At 48.3% G+C, this 23112-nt stretch overlaps 2 protein-coding genes across 3 annotated transcripts; one reads left to right on the forward strand and one right to left on the reverse strand.

The window, feature by feature from the left end:
* The first annotated feature begins 89 nt into the window (after positions 1–89).
* TMEM11 (transmembrane protein 11) lies at positions 90–9213 on the forward strand. The gene is made up of 2 exons (XM_079320492.1): positions 90–415; positions 8270–9213. The coding sequence occupies exons 1-2, from the start codon at positions 351–353 to the stop codon at positions 8784–8786; spliced, it is 582 nt and encodes a 193-aa protein (XP_079176618.1). The 5' UTR covers positions 90–350; the 3' UTR covers positions 8787–9213.
* Positions 9214–12307: 3094 nt separating this feature from the next.
* On the reverse strand, positions 12308–22480 carry DHRS7B (dehydrogenase/reductase 7B). Of its 2 annotated transcripts, none has more exons than XM_079320480.1 (7): positions 22411–22480; positions 18025–18200; positions 16379–16494; positions 15522–15732; positions 14826–14918; positions 13391–13543; positions 12308–13057 (listed from the first exon to the last, which is right to left on the reverse strand). In XM_079320480.1, the coding sequence occupies exons 1-7, from the start codon at positions 22428–22430 to the stop codon at positions 12852–12854; spliced, it is 975 nt and encodes a 324-aa protein (XP_079176606.1). In that variant the 5' UTR covers positions 22431–22480; the 3' UTR covers positions 12308–12851. The 2 variants fall into 2 exon arrangements, with proteins under 2 accessions (XP_079176606.1, XP_079176607.1); XM_079320481.1 differs by lacking the exon at positions 22411–22480 and adding an exon at positions 21387–21693.
* Between the last annotated feature and the right edge of the window lie 632 nt (positions 22481–23112).

The raw sequence follows: 23112 nt of genomic DNA on the forward strand, positions 1-23112 counted from the left end.
GGGACTCGCCGCCGCGCTCCTCCCACCGGCTGGAAGATCCTGGCGGCGGGGCCGAGCCGAGCCGAGCCCTGCGGGGCTGCTCCGGCGCCGGGCTGTGGCGGCGGCTCTCACCGGGCTCTCACCGCGGTGCCCACCTGCCCCCACCGCCCCCGTCCAGGGGACTACACGCCCCAGAGCCCCCCGCGGCCGCGCAGCCTTGCGGGGTACTGTGGGACTTGTAGTCCTTTCGCGCGCTCAGCCCCACCCCGAGCAGCCGCCGCCGCCGCCCCCGCGCACTACATCTTCCGTCGGGCATCGCGGCGCGCCCGCGGGCCGCCGGCGGAGACATTTGCGAGGCGAGTGTCTCCAAGATGGCGGCGTGGGGAAGGAGGCGCGCGGGCCCCGGCGGCACCAACAGCGGCGGCGGCCGGGACAGGTGAGGGGCGGCCGGGCTGGGGCCAGGAGCGGCGGGGACTGCGGGCTGCACCACCCGCGGCGGCCCCGCGACCCCGCGGCAAGAGCGGGGGCGCCGCGAGGGGAGCGTGGCCGGGCGGGGCGGGCGCGGGACGCGGCCGCGCTAAGGCGCGGAGGGGCCGGGGGCGCTCGGCGGGGCCGCGCCCGGGGAAGGTCAGCGCGGCCCGCGGCGTGGCCGGGGCTGCGCTGCCCGCGGCGGGATGCGGCGCTGGGGGCCGGGTAGAGGAGGGCCGGCCCCGGGAGGCTCCTTCCGTCCACGGCTATTTTTAAAGGCGGGGAGGGAGCGGCGAGTCCTCCAGGGTGACCTCCTTCTGCCGGGGCCGCGGCGGGCAGGGAGCTCGGTACCGCGCTCCGGCCTCTGCCGCGGCGGAGGAGCGGCCAGCACAGGCTGGAAATGCCCACGGAGCAGCGGTGCAAGTTTGGCAATCCCAACTTTAAAATGGGAAAAATGCATAGAGGGAAATCTGACAGAATCAATTGGGTTCGAAAGACCTCTGAGATCATCGAGTCCAGCCTGTGAGCGATCCCCACCCCGTCACCCAGACCAGAGCACTGAGTTCCACCCAGTCTTTCCTTAAACACCTCCAGGGACGGTGACTCCAGCACCTCCCAGGGCTGCCCATGCCAGTATTTAATCACCCTTTCTGTGAAGAAATCCTTCCAAATGTCCGACCTGAACCTCCCCTGGCACAGCTTAAGACAGTGTCTGGTCGAGCTACTTTAAAATCTCTGTGCACAGCTCTCCACCTGCTGAAAATGTCTGGGTTTATCCCGCATTTCCTGACGTTGGCATTTTTCTGTTCTGCCCCAGGGCTGACTGATGTAACCGGCAGCTGCTGAAAGCTGCTGCAGTGTTTTCGGAGTTTTCCTTTGTCCTGCCGCCTCGCCTCGAAACTCTGATAGCCCTCTTAATTAGAAACTCTGATATCCCCCTTAATTTGTCTCGTGGCTTTGCTTCACTTTGTTCCCTTGCTGTGATCCAACAGCGTTTGCTTTGATGCTGTTGAATCTACACAGCCAAGGAGAGCCACAAGTAGCCCTGAAAATTCTGGCGCTAATGTGAATTGCAGGAATGCTGCCTGTGTTCAGGGAATTCAAAAGTAATTGAACTGGAAGGGCCAATGGAATTCCTGTATCAGCGTGGTTTAAATAAACAACTAAGAATACCACAGTGGTAAAACTGTCTGCACCCAGGGCTGGCACCTCAGCACAGGAGGTGTGGAGTTTTTATGTGGATCTTTCATGTGGCAGACGTGTCCTCCCAGCAGAAGGAAAGAAACAGAATATGGAAAAGAACACTTAATAACTTCAATTATTCTTGCAGGGTGAAAATTGACGCAGACTTAAAAGTGAGTTGTTACTGTGTAACTTCATCTGTGACTTGTACAATAATCTAATTGTTGTTTGAGGTGATCTTTTTTCAAAGCTGTGCTTGCTCTTGATCTTATGATACAAAATATTCCTAAACACAGTCACTCCATGAACCTGCTTTGTGTATTTTTTTTTTCCTTTGCCAGTGAGAAGGGTATGGAAGAGAACAGAACAGCAGATCCTCCCCTGAGCAGTGTTTCACAATCTCCATCAAAAGCTGGTGGTTCTTTAGGTGTCACCCTGTACAAACATGACAGGAGGATAATTCCAAAAGGTGTTGAGTGATGTCAGTGAGGTGCTGCTTCTTCCTGGCAGTTGCAGAGCAGGAGATGTGGATGCCTGGGCCTCTGCCTCTCCATCAGTGGCTGATCCCAAACCACACCTGCCCATCTTGCTGGGCTGCTGCAGCACCGGTCGTGCAGAGGCAGCGCTGACAGACCTGATGTCATCACATGATGACATGTGCTTTTTATAGGGTGAATACACTTTTCTTACTCTGGGCAGGATTCTTGTCCAAAGACACGTTCCTTTGAACTGAATGTGCTGATCCAGTTTTCCTGGTAACTGAGCTGCTTCAAGGAGTGTTTGTAGTTGTCAGCCAGCCACCCTAAAAGGCATCTGTGTGTCAGAGATGGTGAATAAAATCCTGTCTGCTGTGAGACTAGAGCAGCTTTCATTTAAAATTATAAAAAAAAAAAAAAAGACCAGCATATCTGTGGAGACTGAGTCCCTTCACAAGTTACTTTATTGATACAGAGAAAGCTATACTTGGTTAAAAAGTGCTTTCCTTGCTAGGACTGAATGTAAGGACATTAATTTCAGAGGATGTTGACTGTGAACTCCAGCTGGCTCTGGTGGCAAAATAATGATGTTACACAAAATAACTGAAAACACTGAAGGAAACCAACTAAATATTTGTTTTTCTTCATTCTGGATAGACTCTTTAATGGAGCCTGTCTAAAGGGAATTGTTAATCTGTAGACCAAAACAACATTTTCATACAGAACAGACACTGGATTGTACTGGGTGTTTTGTATAAAAGGCAGCCCGGTGCCACCAGAGCAGTGGACAGCATGTTGTTTGTTCCCCTGGGAGATGATCTGACAAACTGTGGAAAGAACAGCTTTCATGTCATCACCACTGCCTGCACTGGCTCCTCTGTGCCCTCACAGAGCTCTCCTTTTGCTACCTGCACTGCTCAGATTTCTGGTACTCTGCTTGCAGCAATGATTGACCTATTTCCATCAGCCTGGCTAATCATTAGTTGACTTAAAATTGACACCTCCTTGTTGTCTGGGGGCTGGATTTGTTGTAATGGTTCAGTGATGTTTTCCTTAGTGTACAGGGAATGTTGTTCTTCCCTAAGGCTGCTTGAAGAGCTTCCCAGTGCTCTCCTGTCTTTTTTCCTATTTGAATAAAAGGTGCATCTTTTGAATTCAAGTCTTGCTTTATTGCCCTGCATTTCCTGTTCTTCTTCTGCTTGAGTGCCTTTCTTAAAGCCCCAGGCCTGACAACCCTGACTGAGGGCTTGAGCCTGGTAGATTGTGAGGACCTTCAGCAGAGAAACAATTCTCCAGGTGTTTAGGGTGGGATGTGTTTGTGCTTTCTGTGCACCATATCCTGAGTAGAAACACACTGGGGAGTGTGACTGGGAGGTGGTATATTTCCACTGAGAATTAAAGCCAGGACACAGCTCATTCCTTAATCTTGAAATTAAATTTCTGGAAGGATTTATGTTGGAGGGAGGGAAGTTTAGTGTTTGAATTTTTCATGCCTTGTATTGACTTCCCCCAGCTTGGCTGAGATGCTGACAGTGCTCCAGACATGCTCTTGCCATCTATAATGTCCTTTTTCTGAGATCTTGCACTGCTGAGCTGGACTGTGTGTGCTGCTTGTGACCAGGTGTTATCACACTGCTGCAAGCTTCTCCTTTCTAATTTTTTTAACTACTTATCAAACTGGTCTTCATTTTCAGTTAATCTGATTGCTTGGTGCTCTGAGCAAAACTCTTGCCTGGGAAAGAAAACCTTAACAAAACTTGACCTATGCTTTATGGGAGGGGCTCAAAAGAACTTTTATTTTTGCCCAGAACTGTACTTGAGCTTTCTGCAGCTTGTTTCCAAGTGTGATTTTTGAGCATTTGCAGAACTGAGATAGTAGGATAACTTGAAACCCTCACCAAAAGTCTGTCTGGCAGGTGCCATTAGGCTGAAGACAACAAACTTGGGAGGTTCAGTCCTTCCCCCTGCAGTGGAGGTGGGCAGTGGTAGGAGGATGCTGAAGGATGTTTTCCTCTGCCTTGTTCTCAGGCTCAGTTCCTTTGTTTCTGCTTTTGCCACTTGGACACCTGGCAAAACTGAAGGTCTTTTTACATGGAGTGACATTGTGCCTCCTCTTTGGAGTGTTTCTTATTTCTTCATCCATAAAGATTATCTAATTGCAATTTTCATTTACCAGGCAGGCTTCTGTTTTCAGGAGCCTGCTTCCAAGGTAGAGGCAGAGAAATGGAACTGCTCTGAGGACTGGAACTTCAGAAGAGATTGTTCCTTCTAAGGGTGGTGAGGCCCTGGCACAGAATCCCAGAGAAGTTGTGGCTGTCCCTGGATCCCTGGAAGTGTCCAAGGCCAGGCTGGATGGGGCTTGGAACAACCTGGGCTAGTGGAAGGTGTCCCTGCCCATGGCAGGGGGGTGGAACCTGATGGGCTTTGAGGTCCCGTGCAACCCAGACCATTTCAGGATTTGATGAACTGCTGGAGCTGCAATTGTTCACCCTCTCCTGGTGCTCTCCCATATTCCCATGTTAGGAAGACAATCCAAATGTAATTTGAAGCTTGCTCTATAGCTAACACTTCTGCCCCTCCTGCTGCTGCAGCTCTGTTAACAATGGGTTCCTTATTTATAACTTTGGCAATACTAAAATTTGACATCATTGAGTTTTAAGAGATTTATATCTTGCTGTGCTGAGCAGCTGAGAGTTCTGTCACATTCCCTCATCCAGGCATTCATTCAGCACCAAGAATGAGACACTAAAAGTTCTCAAATATGGAATGCCTGAAGCTGTAATACAGCAAATATTTGGATATAAGACCTAGAACTATTCCTACAGAATAGCTGTGCAATGTTTTAATTGTGCTCTTATTTGGGGAGGCAGGTCCTGGAAAATAATTTGAATTAATAATATTAACAACTGCTTTTAGGCTCTGATCTGTCTAGTAAAGAGCCTGTCAGGCTTCTGAACATCTGGCAGCATTTTATGTCTCCTGGCATAGGTGCTCTCTGGTTATTTACTATTCTTTTAAGTCAAATGGAGTTTATATAAAATCCCCACGCTTGCTAAGTGGTGGATGCCAGCTCAGAGTTGCTTGCACAGCTCTGCAGTTGTGTTTGTCATGGCCAGGGGTGGGTGACAAGCTCCAAAAGGCAAACTCCATGGCCTCCAGTGTTTGAGCAAATCCAGTTGCTTTGAGTGGATTTGTTCATGTGCAGCTGCTGTGTTCAGTGGAAATGCTGCATCAGGAGAGTTGCTTCTGTGAAGTCCTCAGCTGAAACCTCCTCAAGCCCATACATCAGTGTCTCTGTATCATCTGAAATCCAGTTTTCAACTCCCCATGTTCCATGAGCAGCCACTTCTTGTGTGGAAATAATGCATGATAACCCCACTTCCCTGAGCAGAAACAGAGACTTGCAGCCTGCCTTGCTGACTCTTCACATGTCCTATTCTAGCAGATATCTTTTACATTTGTCATTTTTGGATTGGCAGCTTCAGCACTATGATACTGATTTATTCTTATTTTAGAGGATTCATTTGGAGAAACAGCACAGTTGGAGACTTTTTCAGGGATGAAGCCTTTTTGCTCTTCAGTTCCCAGTGACTTTTTATTTTTCCCAGCAGAACATACTTTAAATTCTGCTTGTTTTGGCATTGGATACTGTGCTTTTTCTCTACTTAATTGTTATAAAGCTCCAGAGCCTGGCAAGCCAGAGAATTCCAGAAGAGATGGACAGTGCTGCCTCTGGCCAGTGTGTTGGATTCCTGCTGACAGGTGGCTGCTTGTGGTGGCTCTGCTAAAACAGGGCTGTTCAGAGGGAAGAACAGGCAAGAGCTGAGTGAGGAGAAATGAGGCTGATGGGTTAGTGCCACCTGTCCTGGTGCTGAGCCTGGAGAAACCCCATGGAATGTAGATCCTGAATTCCTGGAGTTAGAAGCTCAGTTCCCATGGCTCTTGCACAGGCAGGGAAGGAATGGGCTCACTTCATCCATATTTTCCCAGTGATGACAGGGAGATCTGGAATGACAACTGTGCTGTTCCTAAGCCTCTGGGAAGTTCTTAGTTGAATTTGGATTCTGCTTCTCTGTTTTGCAGATCCATCTGCATATTCCCAGGTATTACAAAACACTGAAAGTGCTCCTTGTTGGAAATATTAATTTTGTCTGGAGGGTTGTGTTTGCACTGGGTTGGCTTCCAGCTTGAAAATGCCTTTCAGCAATAGCTTTTCCATGAAGTCATTATGCCCTAGCAAGTGGTTTCACAAAGTCATGGGTGGTGGTTTTGCAGTTACCTTAAGCCTCTATATGTCTTTTGCAATGAAACTGGAATTTTTGATTTGGAAGAAGCTGCACTTGGAGCAGCTGTTATCAGAGAAAAGAATCCTTGGCAGAAATTATGACCAGCTGTGTCCTTGGTGTCAGTGTAAGACCTGCTCAACTGGCTTCTTGTTAGAAACTCCTTATATAGGTCCTGTCTTTACTTTTTTCTTTTTTTTTTCTCTAAATACTGCTCAGTTCACTGCAGAACATCAGAACATCCTGTGCTGAAAGGGTTAAAGATAATTTCCTCAACAATGTCTGACAAGCTCATTGCCCTAAAGAAGCCCCCAGCATACATGGAATTAAAGTGGATTTTTATTTTTCTTTCTACCCATGAACAGGCCAAGGGGGAAATGCACTGCAAGGAACTCAATAACTACATTGTCAGTTGAGTTTTCCTTGTAGGTTATATAAATTCCAGCTGGACTTTTAATGAAACTGCTTATGACTCTGCTTTGGGAGAGGGTGGTGCCTCTCAGGTCCTGCTGGTTGATGTTTGCTGCTGTTACAAACCCAGCCATGTCTGCAACAGCTTGTAATTTAACAATATTCTTGATTACAGCTGGCCACTGCTCAATCCCCTTTGCAGCCTGAGTGGAGCTGCACATTAAGGATAATGTTTGGCAACAGCAGCTTGTGAATGTGTATTTTTCTCCCTTATTTTCCAGTGCATGCACATAAGTACCACTGTACTAATGGAGCAAAAAGTGTTCATTCTGTTCTCCACATCAGCAGTGTGTTCCTCCTGATATCACGGGGGTCTGAATGCTGTTGGGATGAGGCAGTTTTGTCTGCTGTGATTAGGTCAGATGTGTGATTTGTTCTCCTTCTGCTAAAGGAATCTGCTAGATATTTTTATCTTTGCTAGGCCACGTGCTCAGTTTTGCTCTGGTTAAGCACAAATATGTCAGAAATATTCATTTCTGCTTAGAAGGGAGGATTTTGCCTGGTTCTGATGGATAGATTTTTACCCTTTCTCAGTGCAGGTGAATATTATAATCCTATTTCTTAGCAGTCTGTACATGAATGTAGCTGCAGATTTAAGGTGATGTGGTGAAGAGGGTCGAGGGAAGGTGGAAAATGTGCCATTAGGAAGCTGAAATCTGCTGGTTCAATTCCATCCTGACTCCCCTGAGTCGGAAATGTGCTCCCAGGTGAAGTGAGCAGCTCTTTCTTCACTGCTTAAGCCTGCCTGGGTTAAAAACTTGTGTCATGCTTTGCTGCATCCCACTTCAGGAGAGGGAGTGAAGCATTCTGCCACAAATGCTCTGCTCCATTCTTTACCTTCCCTTCCAGCAGTGTTCCTTGGCCATCCTTGTTGGATTTACCATGGAGTTACTAAGCTGTGTTAATATGGAGGAGTAAATAGCAAGCTGCATCAGAGAGCAAATGTACTCACTCATGTGGAGATGCTTCCTCTCTCCAAACCTCCCAGAGCAGCTGATCAATGAGCTTCTGTGAAAGCTCCTGAAGTCTGTGTGGTTTGTTCAGTGATGTGTGGTGGTCACTAAGGTGTGACACTTCTGCTCTGTCCAAATAAACTGCTTGGGTACTGGTGTGAGAAACCGTTGCAGGACTGTTACAAGACCCCTATTTCTCAAATTGTTCTAGATGCTCCAAGTTAGGAAAAGGTAAGAAAAATATGTTGCCTTCTTTTGGAATGAATTATTGTACAGCAGGAGTAATGAGCTGATGTGAAATGGAGCTTGAGTTGAGAAGCTGCTGGTTGTGAAACAGAGGCAGTGACCTTGAGGGGCTGCTCTCACTTGGGGCTCTCGTGTCCTGCTCTCCCAGCCGAGTGGGTGAACAGCCTGTCCTTCAGCCCTGTAGTTTTAATTCTTCATTTCCCCTTACCAGGGTGACCTTGTCCTCCACGGACTGTTACATTGTGCACGAGATCTACAACGGGGAGAACGCTCAGGACCAGTTTGAGTACGAGCTGGAGCAGGCGCTGGAGGCGCAGTACAAGTACATCGTGATCGAGCCCACGCGCATCGGGGACGAGACGGCGCGCTGGATCACGGTGGGGAACTGCCTGCACAAAACGGCCGTGCTGGCGGGCACCACCTGCCTCTTCACCCCCCTGGCACTGCCAGTCGATTATTCTCACTACATCTCCCTGCCCGCCGGAGTGCTGAGCGTGGCCTGCTGCACCCTCTACGGGATCTCTTGGCAGTTCGATCCCTGCTGCAAGTACCAGGTGGAGTACGACGCCTATAAACTCTCGCGCCTGCCCCTGCATACGCTCACCTCGTCCACTCCCGTGGTGCTGGTGAGGAAGGACGACCTGCACAGAAAGAGACTGCACAACACGATAGCACTCGCTGCCCTGGTGTACTGTGTAAAGAAGATCTATGAACTCTATGCTGTATGACTTCAGCAGGGAAGAGAGAAACCCACAAAGACAAGTGTATTAAGACTCCCACAGTAACGTTTTTGTTTTTCCTCTTTGAGAAGTGGTGGAGACTGGGAAGGATTTGGTTTCATAGAGCTGTTATTTTTCAAATAACACATCACTGGTGCACCAAGGTTTTTCAGTTCTTCGTTACACTTGAGATGTGGATGTGTGGTGACTTGAGATCCGTATGTTAGGCCAGGGGAGTCCAATCCAGCAGCAGAATGTCAGTGAAAGAAAGCAATAGAAAGAAGGGGTGTGAGAGCTGCTTTTTTCTTTTTTTTCCTTTTTTTTCTTTTTTTTTTTTTTTTTTGGGAAACATTTAAGTATATTGTTTAATTGTATTACACAGAACCAGCCAGAAGTTATCATTGACCATTAAAGGATGAGAATTTGAAATGCTCAAGCTCTCTTGTCACTGTTATCATAGTGATATCACTTTAAGTGTCCAGGTACAAACACATTCTGCTCAGTTCTTCCTAAGGTGGATACATCTCCTCTGAAATTCCTGGAGCCACATGCAGAGCTGGGGGCTGCCAGGGTGGGAACCTCTCTGTGCTACCTTTGTGCTGTGCCCTGACCACACAACTCCACTGCATTTGTCTGGAACACAGGAGCTGCCTGCTCCTGCTGCAAGGCATCCACGTGACTGCATCTTGTAACTGTGTTACCTGAAATTTTAGAATTCAGTCTGTGCGTTAATTCATTTTTTTAGCTCTAAACTCAAAATCTTGTTCTTAGAATGGGAAGTGTTTACTCTTCTGTGAGATCTGCCAGTTATTTTTGAAAGATAGGGGCTTGCTGTCTGTAATCTCCTCCTACCACATGGAGAATAGGTGTGGCTGGCATTGGCAGGGCCAGCTTGGCACAGCTCCAGGTGTTACATTTGGAATAGGAGAGCAAAGGCCTGCAGTGAGAGCTGCCTGTTCACTGTGTGCTCCCTGCCCCAGTGGGAGCTGCAGCCTGACCTTCACAGCTGAAACACCGACCTTGCAAGGGGTCAGACCCCAAATTCTGCCTCTGTGTCTTTATCTCTCCAAATTGCCACAGCAGGTACCAAGGACTCCCCCTGTCCTCACGTCCATGGGCTGTTCTGACCACAGTTCTGACTTGTGCTTCTCTGCTGGGGCAGTTTTCTGTAAGCAGGGCATGCAGCCCATTGTGTGTGTGCTGGGTAAGCTGGGTTTGCTGGGTGTTCCCAGCTCTTACACCAGCACAGGCAGCTGCACTGAGTGGGCTGGAGGAGCTCCAGTGGCAGTGAGACATTTCTGAGTGGCAGCAGCCCTTTGTACAGTGGCTGAGCTCTTACCCTCCAAGGTTAAAAGAAGCTGGGATCCAGAGTGTCTATTTATAGCAACAATGTACAGTTGCCTTGGCAGAGCAGAGAAATGCAACTACTTCATCTTTCAGTGGTCTGGGCAGGCTGCCCTTCCACCCTGACATGTTTCCAGAGTCCCTGCTGGATGGATTTGAAGCCAGTGGCACATCTGCCACAGCTAATACAGCTTATTGCTACAGAAAACCCTGAAATACCATTGTGCTGGCCACACCAAAGGCATTCCTGGTCTTTTTTTACTCTAATTCCTTTCCTGCACCAAACTTCTGGGCTCCTGGTACTTTTTTATGTTAAGCTTCCCCTGGTCTGGAATGATCACTATGGCAGGTTCCTTAAATGCATGGCTGGCATCAGAGATTTGAGTTAAAAATTAGCAAGTTTCCTGGGGTCTCTTATTGCAGGAGAAAAGATGAAAAGTCAGCTGTCACAATGGGTAGATCTGATTGAAAAACACAGCTGTTACTCCATTCTGAGGTGGAGGGGCAGAGAGGCTTCTTTTCCAAGGAATCTCTGTGACAATGTAGCTAAAATGCTTTTTAACATTCTGGCTGTTAGTCTGTCAGGGCTGTAACTGTGCAAGAAATAGGGGTCTTGAGGGGTATTTTAGTGCATAGTGAAATAGAAAAACAACTTCCAGAAATTCTCATCCATGTGCAGTGGTGCTGTATCTGCTGTCCCCAGTGCCAGCAGCTCAGTGGAATCAACAGTGGCTGGGACAAACCTCCCTTCAGAAGCCCCCACACTTTGCTGCCCATTGTGGACGTGCTCTGGAGTGTGAGCATTCCCCTCATCACAGGGAATTTACTTCCAAAGGGAATGAGTGCACTCTCAGCAACCTCTGCCTTGGAGCTGTAGTTCCCACAGTAACTACAGCAACTTCCCACACATAATTTTTCCCTCAGGCCTGATGTGTTTCACTCTCAGTGCCCTGGATGGGAACACAGAAATGCAAAGCAGCCCCTTGGTCCTTCCTGGGTAGTCACGACCTGAAACACCAGAACATGGAGCAGCTGAACAAGCCTGGCAGGAGCAACATTTCACCAAGAAACTGAGGATGTGAGCACAGGAAACACACAAGGAAAAGCACAACTAACAACACTAACCAACACTCCCCTTGTGGAGAGGCAGAGAAGGTAATGCCTTGCTTTCCTTGCCACAGCAAGGGTGGCAGAGGATGGATGTCCTGACAGGAAGCAGCATTGGCATCATTAAACACATCCTGGTTCTCAGAGATCATTTATAAATCTGTACTGGTTTAAGAAAAGGCTTTTGGAAGGAGAAGGTCCTTTTGAACCTGCACACTTGTTTCAGAGTTTGTGTAGCTAATCCTCTGTGTGGATTCACACTGTGTAAGCCAACAGATCCCAAAAAAAGGGCTGGGATCAAGCACGTTGTTCTGCAGCTACTACTGTACAATAGCACCTTGCAGGGAATGGAAGAAAAAACAAAAGCCTCCTGCTTTCCCTTCTTCTTATGTTACATGCTGTGAGGAGCTGGAGTAGACAAAGGGATTAATTTCATAGCAGTGTAATTTATTTGTCATCAGGTGCACTCCCAGGCAGGACAAGGCAGGACATATGGAAAATGCTGGCAAGTGCATGGAGGTGGCAGGAGGGGTTTGGGGACCTTGATTCCTATTAGTAGAGTTTATTTCAATTTTAAGATTATTTCTGTCCTATCTCTGCAGCAGTTCCTTTTTCCTAGTGGTGCTGGTATCCCTCACATGAGCAGAAGGGGTGAGGAATAGAACATGGCACTCCTTCAGGCTGTCAGGCTCCCTGAAGTGATATCTGAATAGGCTGGTATCATTCTCCACTGGATGTGATCCTAATTATCATCTGTGATTGCTTTAAGGCAGATGAGAACAAAGGGTCTGTCTGCTACACTCTGCACCCTACAAACATGGATTCTTCTCCAGTATCAGACAGTGCCTGGCATGCCCAGGATCACACCTGCTCTGTGCTGCAGGTGGCCCAGGTGTGCTGCTGTCACCTGTGCAGTGTGTCCTGGCAGCAGCTGCCTTGCTGTGCTCTTCTACCTGTTCAGTGTTTCCCTGCATTCCTTGGGCTGGAATTCACAGAGTGCTGTCACTACACAATTAACTGTCCAGTACATCAGCAGGGTATGATTCAGACAGGTAAAATGATGGCCAAATACACCCAAATTGTGCATCAGTTACTTCTTTAAAAATGGCACTGGATTGATTTAATTTATCAGCTGACTTGGCACGTTAACAGGAAGAGGCTGTGAGGTTTCCCACTGCAAGCAGCATGTCCTGGATCAGACTGAAGGAATGGCAATGAGACACTGATCACGAGAGCTCCCAGCTGAGGACTGTATTTCACAGGGGTGGGGACAGCCAAGGTCTGCTGGTGTGAAGGCAGAGCAGGTGGGTTTTATTTGCAGCAGGCCAGTAAAGCTGAGCATGCCTGGAGTGAGGGGAGGAGTCTCCCAGCCAGGGGCTCCCTGGCTGCAGTGTTTCCCTGACCCCTCCCCTGCAGCCTCAGCTCTCCCCCATTGTCCAAGTACCCTTCCTTCTCCAGCTGAGGTTTAGGTGCTGTCCTCCAGCACTGTGGGGGAAACCACTTCCCAGTCTCCATGCAATGGAAAACAGCATTTTGAGAAAGGATTTTCCTGCAGGAGCACCTCCAGTGATGTCCCAGTCGATTGCAGGGGCTCAGCCTCTCCCTGCTCAGGGCAGCTGAGCTCTAAGAGCCCTTTACTTTTCTCTCCTTTTTTGCTCTAGATGCCATTAAGGTGAAGAAGAGCCTGGGGCAGAGATTCCTCAGGTAGACAGCCAGGCAGGGGGTCAGGCCAGCCACAAGCACTTCCTTCTTCTTCTGTCCCACTGCATTGAGAACCACCTGAGCCACCTCGGCCGCCGTCTGTCCCTCGGCCGTGGTCTTGTCCATAACTGCCAAGGGAAAGCTGAGTCAGCAGCAGCAGCAGTAAAGCCTCACTGAGGTTCCCTACTAGGAGTGCTCTAACTGCACATGGCTGCTTGCCTTGGTTTTTACTCCAGCTGTGCATGAGAGCACAGACAGGTGTTCCTCATGGTTGGCCCAGAAGGCAATAGTTGCTGTATGGGAAGGCTAAATTTTGGGACTTGTTGTTCCTACCCTGCATCCAAAGTTGGTTTTTGATCCTTCAGGGCTAACCTGTGTCCCCACCAGAGGCCATGTGTTGCAAACACACCTTATAATAACATGGAGATGCTTTAGAAACAGGGCAGTGAGTGGTGCCTCACCTCCATAGCGAGATCCATCCGCTGTGACAGCGTTGAGGGACAGGTTTGTCTGGATGTATCCAGGGCTCACAACTGTCACTTCAATGTCATACTGCTCCACCTCTGCTCGCAGACAGTCAAAGAAGGCCTGGGTAGCATGCTTGGAGGCAGCATCTGGAAAACAGGAAAAGGACTGTGCACCAAGGAGAAGGAGCAGGCCTGAAGGAATTTTCAGTTTCTGAATAGATTTTTCACTGCAATGCAGCCACTTCTCAGCAAGAACCCAAGAGCTGTTCTCCAGCCTCTATGTTTGTTTTTGTTTAGTGAATGGCAGCAACAGGTAGTGGGAGTCAGAGGCAATTTAGGAAGACAGAACGTAAACTCAAGTTGAAAACTGGCTGGGTTCCTGAGCTTAATATCACAGCCCTGCCAAAGCACTCCAGAGTGAGCCCAAGCTGCCTCCCACTCCTGATAAAGGACACCCAAAGCCTTTGGAAGGCAGAGCTGGCTGCCCAGCACGTGCTGAGCACTGGGGACCTGCAGAGCAGGTTCAGGGCTTGGCTGCACATATGGCAACACCAGAGCACCCAGGCAGGCAGAGCAGGGAAGCGTGGCCTAGGGCAGGATTTTCCCCATGAAATGGCTGAGTGACTCCTTTTGGTCACTGCCTGTGACTGCCACCAGCACAGCAGCAGCACCAGAGCCAGCTCAGCACAGGCTGCACACCCTGAGAGGACCCAGGCAAGGGCTGAGCTCCTGCTGCCAGATCCACATGAACACACTTCCTGGAGCAGTTGGACCCACATCACCTGCAAAACCCCATGGCTCAGACATTCCAGGCTCTCCCCCACTCAGCATCATTCCTGACCCACCATATGCTATCAGCACTCTACTTCTGATGTTTACTTGCATTGATTTATATATGCTGGTGTGTCAAATGTTCTTCTCTTAGTTCACCCATCTTCTAAAAGGCTTTTTTTTTTTTTTTTTCAATAATCCCACCAATATTTCTTGTCATAACTGATTTAGCACAAAGAGTTTGCTGGATCAAGATTGTTTAGGCTTTTGTTCTGGCATTGTTTGTACTATGGCACTTCATAATTTAATAAAACAAAAAAATCCTGCTTTCTTAGAGGAGATAATGCAGACAAATGACAAGGATAAAATAGCATAAAATTATGAAATTACAGTGACTCTCAAGAGTTAAGATAAGACTATCAAGCTGTTTTCAAAATATATTCTCTTTCTCCATCCCTTAAAAACTTTAGGAAAGGGCTAAAATTTTGTATTTAAGAGTGCTGTCAGTAGTTTGTGACCCCATTGAGGGTGATGCACAGCTCTGCCTTCCCTGCTTGCAGCCAATTCCATGGAGAGCTAAATGTGGAAGCAGGAGCCAAGTATTTATTCAGCTTGGTGCCCCAAATATGTCTTTCCCATCTTCTGTGGAGGTACTTACATGCAGATCTGAAAGGAATGCTTATTTTGCCTTGCACACTGCTGATGGCCACAATGTGGCCTTGTCTCCTCTTGATCATGGAGGGGAGAAGTGCTAGCAAAGGACAGAAAAGACCCATTCAGACAACAGTCCTGCCATTGCTGCTGTCAAGAATCAAAGCTTTCAGAGCTCTCAGAGATGCTGAAGGGAATTACAAGATCCCTGTTCAGTGCAGGGGTTGGGACAGTGCTTGGGATGGATGGCTCTGACTGCAGCTGTGTCTGGCTGGGATGTTCACCTATGAGGAGATTCCCTGTGCCAGAGGCTGCACAAGGGCTCTGGGTGGCTCTGATCTCCCACAGGGTGAGCAGCAGGACTTGCTTTTCCTGCCCCCAGAACATCTTCCCATTTCCTGCAGCTGACACCCTCCAGGCTGAGCTTTCTGTGTAACCAAAGCTTCCCAGGAAAGCTGCAGCTCCACTGGAACCCCCACCATGTTCTCCAGTGTTCTGTCAGTGCAGACAGGATAACTGGACCTGTTCCCAACCTGCCAGGCTAGAGTGAGGAGATGGAACCAGGGATCATCTCCAGTGGGGTATCAACCCATAACCCCAAACCTCCCTTCACCCTGTGCTGTACAATGACAAACACAAGTGAAGCTCTGCTCAGTTGTGCTGCTCTGCACAAGCATCAGCAGATCCTGTGGATCTCAGGTACCTTTGGTGAGGGCTATAGGTCCAAAGTAATTTGTTTCCATCACTTTCTTATCCACATCCAGCCCTGTGTCCACGATTGTGCCTCGGAAGCTGATGCCAGCGTTGTTGATCAGGATGTCCACGTGCCCCAAGGCCTTCAGGATCTCCTCAGCAGCATTTACCACAGTTTTGGTGTCTGAGAGGTCAAACACCACAGGGTGAGGCTCGTGTGTCTGTGAATAAACTAAAGTTAGCAAAATACAGTTCAGTGCTGGGTGTGCCAGCTCTGGAAGCACAGGAGCAGGAACATCCAGACCCTGTGCACCTGCAGTGCAGCAGTTCCATGTGGCAGGAATTCATGACAGAAGCAGCTTGTGCTCATCTTTCTCTGCTCCTCTAGCCTGTTCCTTATCCCTGAGCCTAGGAAAGGGACAAGGGAGATCTTCTTCAAGCACTAAAATTTCCTGCTATCTTATTAAAGGAAATGCATCTGAAAAAGACAAAATGTAACCCACGTATTTTCTGCAGAAGCCAGCAGTACCTTTCTTAGCCACTGTCAGCAGGCATAGACATAAAAAATAAAAGCCAACAGAAGCAAAGTCACTTTTCCAGATTCAGTGTACAAGGTGAAGATGTAAGGGCTATGGGCACTCTGCCCTCATGTGTTTTCACTTCCATTTCTAGCCAATAGGGCTTCTGTTAGTGGGGTTTTCACAAAGAATGACATGCCAGTGTATCTGCATCTATCCCTAACCACAGAGTTGCATTTTTCCTATTGCTCAAGAGAACAACCCACAGGCAATTCTGTAACTTCTGTAAGAACCCAAGCAGAAATCCAGGTCACGTGAGCCCACAGTTCTGTCCTTGCCTCACACTCACATTCTTACGGTGATTCTTCACAGCACAAAGCTCCTGCACCAGCTCCTTGAGCTTCTCACTGTCTCTGCCACAGAGCACCAGCTTGGAGCCAGCTGCATGGAAAGCTTTGGCACACTCTGTGGAGGAAGCAAGGAAGAGAGAAAAGCAGGCATGTGAATACCAGACAAAGGAGAAATCCACATCAGACCTGGTGATAGCTAATCCTGCTGTTTTTGCTGGCAGGGTCTGAGGTGGCTTTATTGCTGCTGTGGGGTGACCAGGCTGATTTACAGCGAGGTCACAGCCCCATCCCACTCTCCTGGGACTGTGACAGACACATGATAGTGGTGAGGCAGCTGCTGTGCTCACAGATACTGTGCTGGTTAGACACTTACTGTGCTGCTTACACATCCTCCCTCTTAGCTGGTCAAATTTGCCCATGCCTCTTCATTTCTGGCTTTATGCCCTTCTCAAGAGGGGCCACAGTTACCTTGTGTGTGTCATCTAACACAGGTCTTAGAAGTTTCAATTTTAATGAACACCTCCAGAGGTTCTGGGAGCCTGGGATTTAATGATTTCAGAAAGGTGATTCTCTTCATTGAGAGAAGCCTGGAGAAGGGATGCCAGGCTATTGTCCTCCTAATTGCATGTTCCTGTCCCCTCTGGGAGCCAGAGGGACAAATGCTTGTTTGCACAAGGGATGACAGTGGATGTCAATGAACACACAGTAATTAGAGGTGGTCTGGTGTATTAATAACTAGGAGTAAGGGGAGTTGTAAAAGATCTTGCAAGAGTCAATAAGGGAGGAAACTTTACTATACAGAAGTGGAAGTCTCTGCACCCCTCAGCACAGACAGAGCTCCAGCTGAAGGTCTCTCCTGGAATACTAATTTCCTCTCTTGTTGATGAGAAGTACAAGATCCTTTGCCACTCCCACTCTTTGGTTGAGGCAGGCAGAGAGAACCAGTTCATCTTCTTTGGCCAGTTCTTGAACACCCCAGTCCTTAGGGACAAACTCACATGCAAAGGCAGCATCAATTAAAGCTCTATTTGTTCTATAAATGTACTCATCCTAATGAAAGGCCTTGATAGCAGAGAGCACCTTGTCTTCTCTTCAAGCAGCTTTTAAAGCAATTATAGAAAGCAGAATTAGAGAATGTAGCTACTGAAACAAAACATAAATTTCAGCTGGAAAAACATGCTCCCTGGTGTTAATAATGCCAAGAGACTGACTTTAGAGTGGATGGATTTGTACCATGAGAGCAAAGGTACCTTAACTTGTGGGTGAGGGACAAGGAGAAGGAGTGGAAAGTCTGGCAGAGCAGCTGGAAGTACATGAATGTAGAACATCACTTCTGGAAGTTTTAAAGGAACAATTTGGCTTCCTGGCTTTTTCAGGATTTAGGGAAAAGACCCATGACAGCACAAGAACAGCATCTAATTCCTTGCTTTGATGAGCTCCAATTTATACAGGATGATTAAAATTTTCTGCACCAAATATTGAGTTTCTTGCTTGCAAATCTGCACTGGCTGTGGCTGTAGCTCAGGTGGGAGCCGCGTCCCTCAAAACCCCATCACCTTCATCTCATTCCTGCTTTATTCCAGGAGCTGCTCCTGCCACAGCCCCCTGCCTGTCATGCCCTTGGTGCCCTGCTTTGTGTCCATACCTTTCCCCAGGCCAGAGGTGGCCCCTGTGATCACCACCACTGCTTCCTGCAGGTAGGCTCGCATCCGCATCCACTGCAGCAGCCGGAACAGCGCGAAGATGCCCAGGCTGCCCAAAAGCAGCGGCACGATGACGGTGCTTGTGAAATCCATGAGCTTCCCTTTCTGCACTGTCTTCCTAGAGCCACAGGGTCAAAGGAAAGGCATCACTTCACTATAAAGAAAATAGTTTGAAATTGGTTTTTTTAACCCTGCCTTGGATCACCAATAAAGCACCAAGATACCTCTGTATCTGCAGCAGATTTTCTCATCCCTTCGTTTAGGCTTTGGAAAGTTCACATCAGTAGCCAGTTTTAAGCATTTAAACAGTAATGTGAACATCCCAGCAGGACACTTGGCATTGCATCCTGGCAGCTGTCACGGAACAAACTTGGGTTCAGGGATCCTGTGTTTTGCCCTAATTTTACCCTCTTGTGTGGAAGCTCCTCAGGACTGGGGTATTTCTCCACATTCTTCTGATTGTATAAAACTGTTCAGATTTCTCTAGAATAGCCAGTACCAGAGTGTCTACAAGCCAGAGATCAGTTACTGTGTATTATCCCAGATGGATATAAGCCAGTCTGTCTTTTGGAGGCTCCAGGTTTTCTCTCTGAGCCAGTTATTTGCTTAACACACTGAAATCTCATCCTGGAATTGGATTCTGATACCAAATCATAGCCCTAATCTCCTTGCTAAGCCATTCCTTCAAGGGAGTAGTTTATGTGACAGCTTACTATAGGACCAAAGAGCAAGTGGGACTTCAGTGAAAAGGCCACCAATTTTCCTTCTGTATATCCCTGAGCTTTTACCAAAGCTTGGTGTAAGAGTAAAGTTAATTACAACCCCTTCCTGAAATCTTCTGGGTCACACATGAAGTCAAAACCAAACATCAGGATATTTTCCCTTCCTTTCTTTCTCATGCAGGCAGATTTTGAATTTACAGTCTGAACTGCAAGACAGGCCTTGACTAGGAAGATCCTGGGAAATTCTGGGCACACAACTTGTGCTCCTTCAAACAAAAGGACAGCACAAGAAGCAGAAAACAAGAGGTAATTACAATGCTAAGGAAGAATTCAGTGTCACTGAGTAGGACTGAACTTGTGTGGAACTGAGGGGATGTCAGAGGCTCTGCATGCCATGGAACAGAGCTAATGTGGAAAATGTCAGGCTCTTCCAGATATCCATCAGGGGCTTGGAGAGAATTCCTCAAATAGCTGCTCAGTGAACAGCATGCTGAAATAGTAGTGAACTGAATAAAATAATTATTTCTGGGGGTACAGCTGGAACACAATAAAATAGCACATAAATATAGCTCTAAATAAACTTGGCAAGGTCTAAAAACAAAGTCATTACATTAGAACACGATTCCACCTGGAGTCCTTTGGAGCTTCCCATTCCCAAACTGACTCGTGTCTGTCTGAAGTCCTTCCTGGTGAGATCCACTGTGGATAATGCAGGGAGACATCAGAACAGCAGCTCCCCCAGGCACAGGGAGTGTGCCCAGAGTGGGAAAGCAGAAATCCAAAAGGAGGATTCAGCTCAGGACACTGCAAAGCATCTTATTCCTGCACCCCTGTGCTGAGGGAGTGCACACAGGGTGCATTTTGTACTGGTTTGCAGCAAGGGACTGGTACAGTTCATTTGACATAAGAGAATGGATCTTCCCTAAATAATTCCTGGGATAGAAATGTTTTGACACAAGGCCACTGGATTTTCAGGCTGGATGAAAAACTGGTTCATGCTCAGCTGGTCCTTGAAAGCAGCTGCCTCCTTTATGATTCCCCTTTTTTGGTCTCTCAAAGGTCTCTTGAGATTCACAACACGAGGTGTGGGCAGGGACAGCAGGTGCTGTGCTGACATTGGGCTTACAGGAAAAAAAAATCTTCATCCCACGTTTAGACCCTTTGATTATTTCCAAAGTGGGAGCTGACAGGTGCAGTAGCACTGCCTTTATGGAAAAATCTGGCCCTGCTCTGGTTTCAGTGAAATGCAGGTGAAAAGGTAGCTGGGAAGAAGGAGCTTTCCTGACACCTCTCCTAACTAAAGCACACTAAGATCTGAAAAATATTTCCAAGTCTTTTATTGTTTCTCTTTCCTTTTTCTCCATGTTATACACAGGAACTGGGCAGATTGTCCATCTCTGCCTGAGGGCTGCAGCAAACCAAGAACCCAGGCAGGAACAACAACCTGCTCTGGCAGCTTCCAGGCTGGAGTCTGAACCAACAGGTAACAGCTCTGGGGAGGGGAAATATGGGATGGGGAAGAGAGGAGTGAGAGAGAGAAGGATTGCCAATCAGAGATGTAAATCCCTTCATATTGGGGCATGCAGATGCAGTGCCTTCTAAGGTGCTCAAATCTCTTAAAAAAATCTCCCAAATCAAAGAAAATCTCAGTTCAGTCAGACTTGAGAGAGAGGACAACCCAGCTGAATAAATTATTTGGGACAGAAGAACTTCTGTACACTTCAGACCTACAGCAACAAGTTTTGCTTTGATTTTGTGACTTGCTTCTACCACAAACACAACTTTTGGTAACACTGAAGCAGCCAAAGACACCCCAGAGCAGATAATGCTGTGTCACATTAAAAACAGGGGTGAGGGTGGAGAACGTGGGTTCCACACCTGATTTGAGATGAACTGACTATCTCAGGCCTCCTGCTCAAAGGTCTGAGACCCCACTACCACCTTTGTTCAAGAATTTGGGTATTCATGCTGAAAAAAAATCCCTGTTATTAACAGGTAATGTTTACAACACCAGAGTTTCAGAATGGGAGAAGCCACTGGTCATTAACTGGTGCAAACCAAGTCCTGTAATTCCCAATTCTCCATCCCAACATGCAGGTTATTAGAAAGCAGAAATAAGAACACTGATAATGTGAGCAAATACAGGTGTAAGGAAACTTTTGGAAAATTTCCCATAGAATAAAAAAAATCACATTTATCCAATTAAAAATAAATCCAGAACTTTCCCCTTAAAACAAAGCTGGACATACTCCTATAAAAGCCAGGACAATGGTTTCTGAAGGAACAAGGATATTAATTAATAAAGTCAAGGGTGCACTAAAGGCAGCAAAGATGAGACCAGGTCCTGAAGAACCAAACCCCTGAAAATTTCCCCAAACAACATTAATTCTGCAGCTTCAGGCTCCCAGAATCACATTGTCCTTTACGTGACAAGTGGCAGCAAGTGGGAGGCTGCATTCCCAAATCCAACACTTGGGGAGATAAAAGGAAAGGGAAAATCATCAGGTTTTCCTAAGGAAAAAAAGCACAGCCCCTCTAGGCTTGAGTGAGGGCTTTAGTGTGGAGAAAGCACAATGTCCTACCTGAGAAAGGGGCTCACTGCAGTGACTCTGAGCTGCAGCTCCCTCGGTGCTGCAGCAGGACAGCCCCAGCTTAAATTTGGAAATGGCAGAGAGCCAAGCAAGTGTCCAATGCCAGCTCAGCCAAGGGCTGCCTCTAAAAACAAACCCTGGGAATACAGGCTCTGACCTTTCCAATGGAGGGGGGGAATTTAACCCCCAGACTGAGAAGAACTCAAACTTCTGAAACCAGTAAAAACTCCTAAGGGGGAATGCAGCAACTGGACAGAGCTCCTCATTCCAAACAGGAAAGAGCAGAAGGAAAAGAACAACCCAACTGGAATTCTCAAAAGTTGCCACCCAGGCATTACCTGAACCATCACCTAAGGAAACCCTCTGTTTATCATTCAGTGCATCCAGTTCTCCCAAAATTGTTATGAAAAACAACAACCTCAACCCACGGTGCAGCAAAAAGGTAAAAAATATGTTTCCAGCACCCAAAAACCAGCCTGGACTTGAGAAATTATTTGGTCTTCCACCTGGTCTGGCTGAAGGTGTTGCTGTCCATGGCAGGGTACAGTGAGATGGGACTTAAGATCCTTTCAACCAGCCTAGGACTCTATTAAATCATCAGCTCATTAATCGTCCTGTCACTTTTACTCAGTTACAAACTGTAATTCCACCTTCCCACGCGGAATTCCTCTATGGGAGTTTGGGACAGAAACAAAGGTGGCCTGATTAGAAAACTGAAACATTTGTTGTTCCAAAGAAAGCATTTGGCAGACATTTACCAGGTCAAGAACCACCTAAAGCTCGGTGAGAGCAGGAGCGCCGGCTGTGTCCCCGTTTATCTATAATTAGGTATTTCGTGGCAGTACCGGCGGTGAACTCTGTCCCGCAGAGCGCTGGGTGACCCTGCGCGCCCCAGCGCCGCGTTCCCCCGACCTCTCCCGCGTTTCCCAGCCCCGCGCCCCGCTCAGGGCCGCTCCCGCAGCCCCCGGGCCCTCCCGGGGGTTTCCTGTCCCCTCCGGTCGCTCCCGGTCCCCACCTGGCCGCCGCCGTCACCATGGCCACCGCCGGAAGTGGGCTCGGGCCACTTCCGCCCGGACCTGCTCCACCGTGACGCCAACCGGAAGTCGCGGCCGGAGAGCAGCTGCCCTCACCTGGCCGCTCGCCTGTGCAGTCCGGCCGCGGAGCGGCGCTGTCAAACAAGGTTCCGCCCTATCGGGGTTCCCGCCGGGTGGGCATTGCCCTCAGTCCCAGAATCCCAAATTCCCAAAGAGGGCAGGCTGGAAGGGACTGTGCAGCAGGGGCTCAGCCTCCCTGCCCAGCAGGGCTATCCCAGAGCACGGCACGGGATTGCATTCAGGCAGCTCTGGAACATCCCCAGTGAGGGAGGCTCCACATCCTCTGCTCTCTGCTCCGAGCTCGGGCACTGCTCGGGGAAATTCTCCTCATGTCCAGCTGGAACTTCCTGGGCATCACTTGGTGTCCATTCCTCTTGTGCCATTGCTGGGCCCCACGGAGCAGATCCTGCTCCATCTCTGCCCCCTCCCTGCACATCCCGAATTCCCAGCTGCAGTGGTCACTGTGCTCATTGCTGATTACACCGACCTAAATTCCGTCCTCTTTGATATCTCCACATGAAAACCGAAGATCAGAAACAATCACAGGAATAGCTCGGTTGGAAGGGACCCACAGGGGTGACGAGCTCCTGGTCCTGCACAGGACACCCCCAAAATCCCACCCT

Source organism: Erithacus rubecula (assembly GCF_903797595.1).
Source record: "Erithacus rubecula genome assembly, chromosome: 17".
In the NCBI taxonomy this organism is placed as follows: domain Eukaryota; kingdom Metazoa; phylum Chordata; class Aves; order Passeriformes; family Muscicapidae; genus Erithacus; species Erithacus rubecula.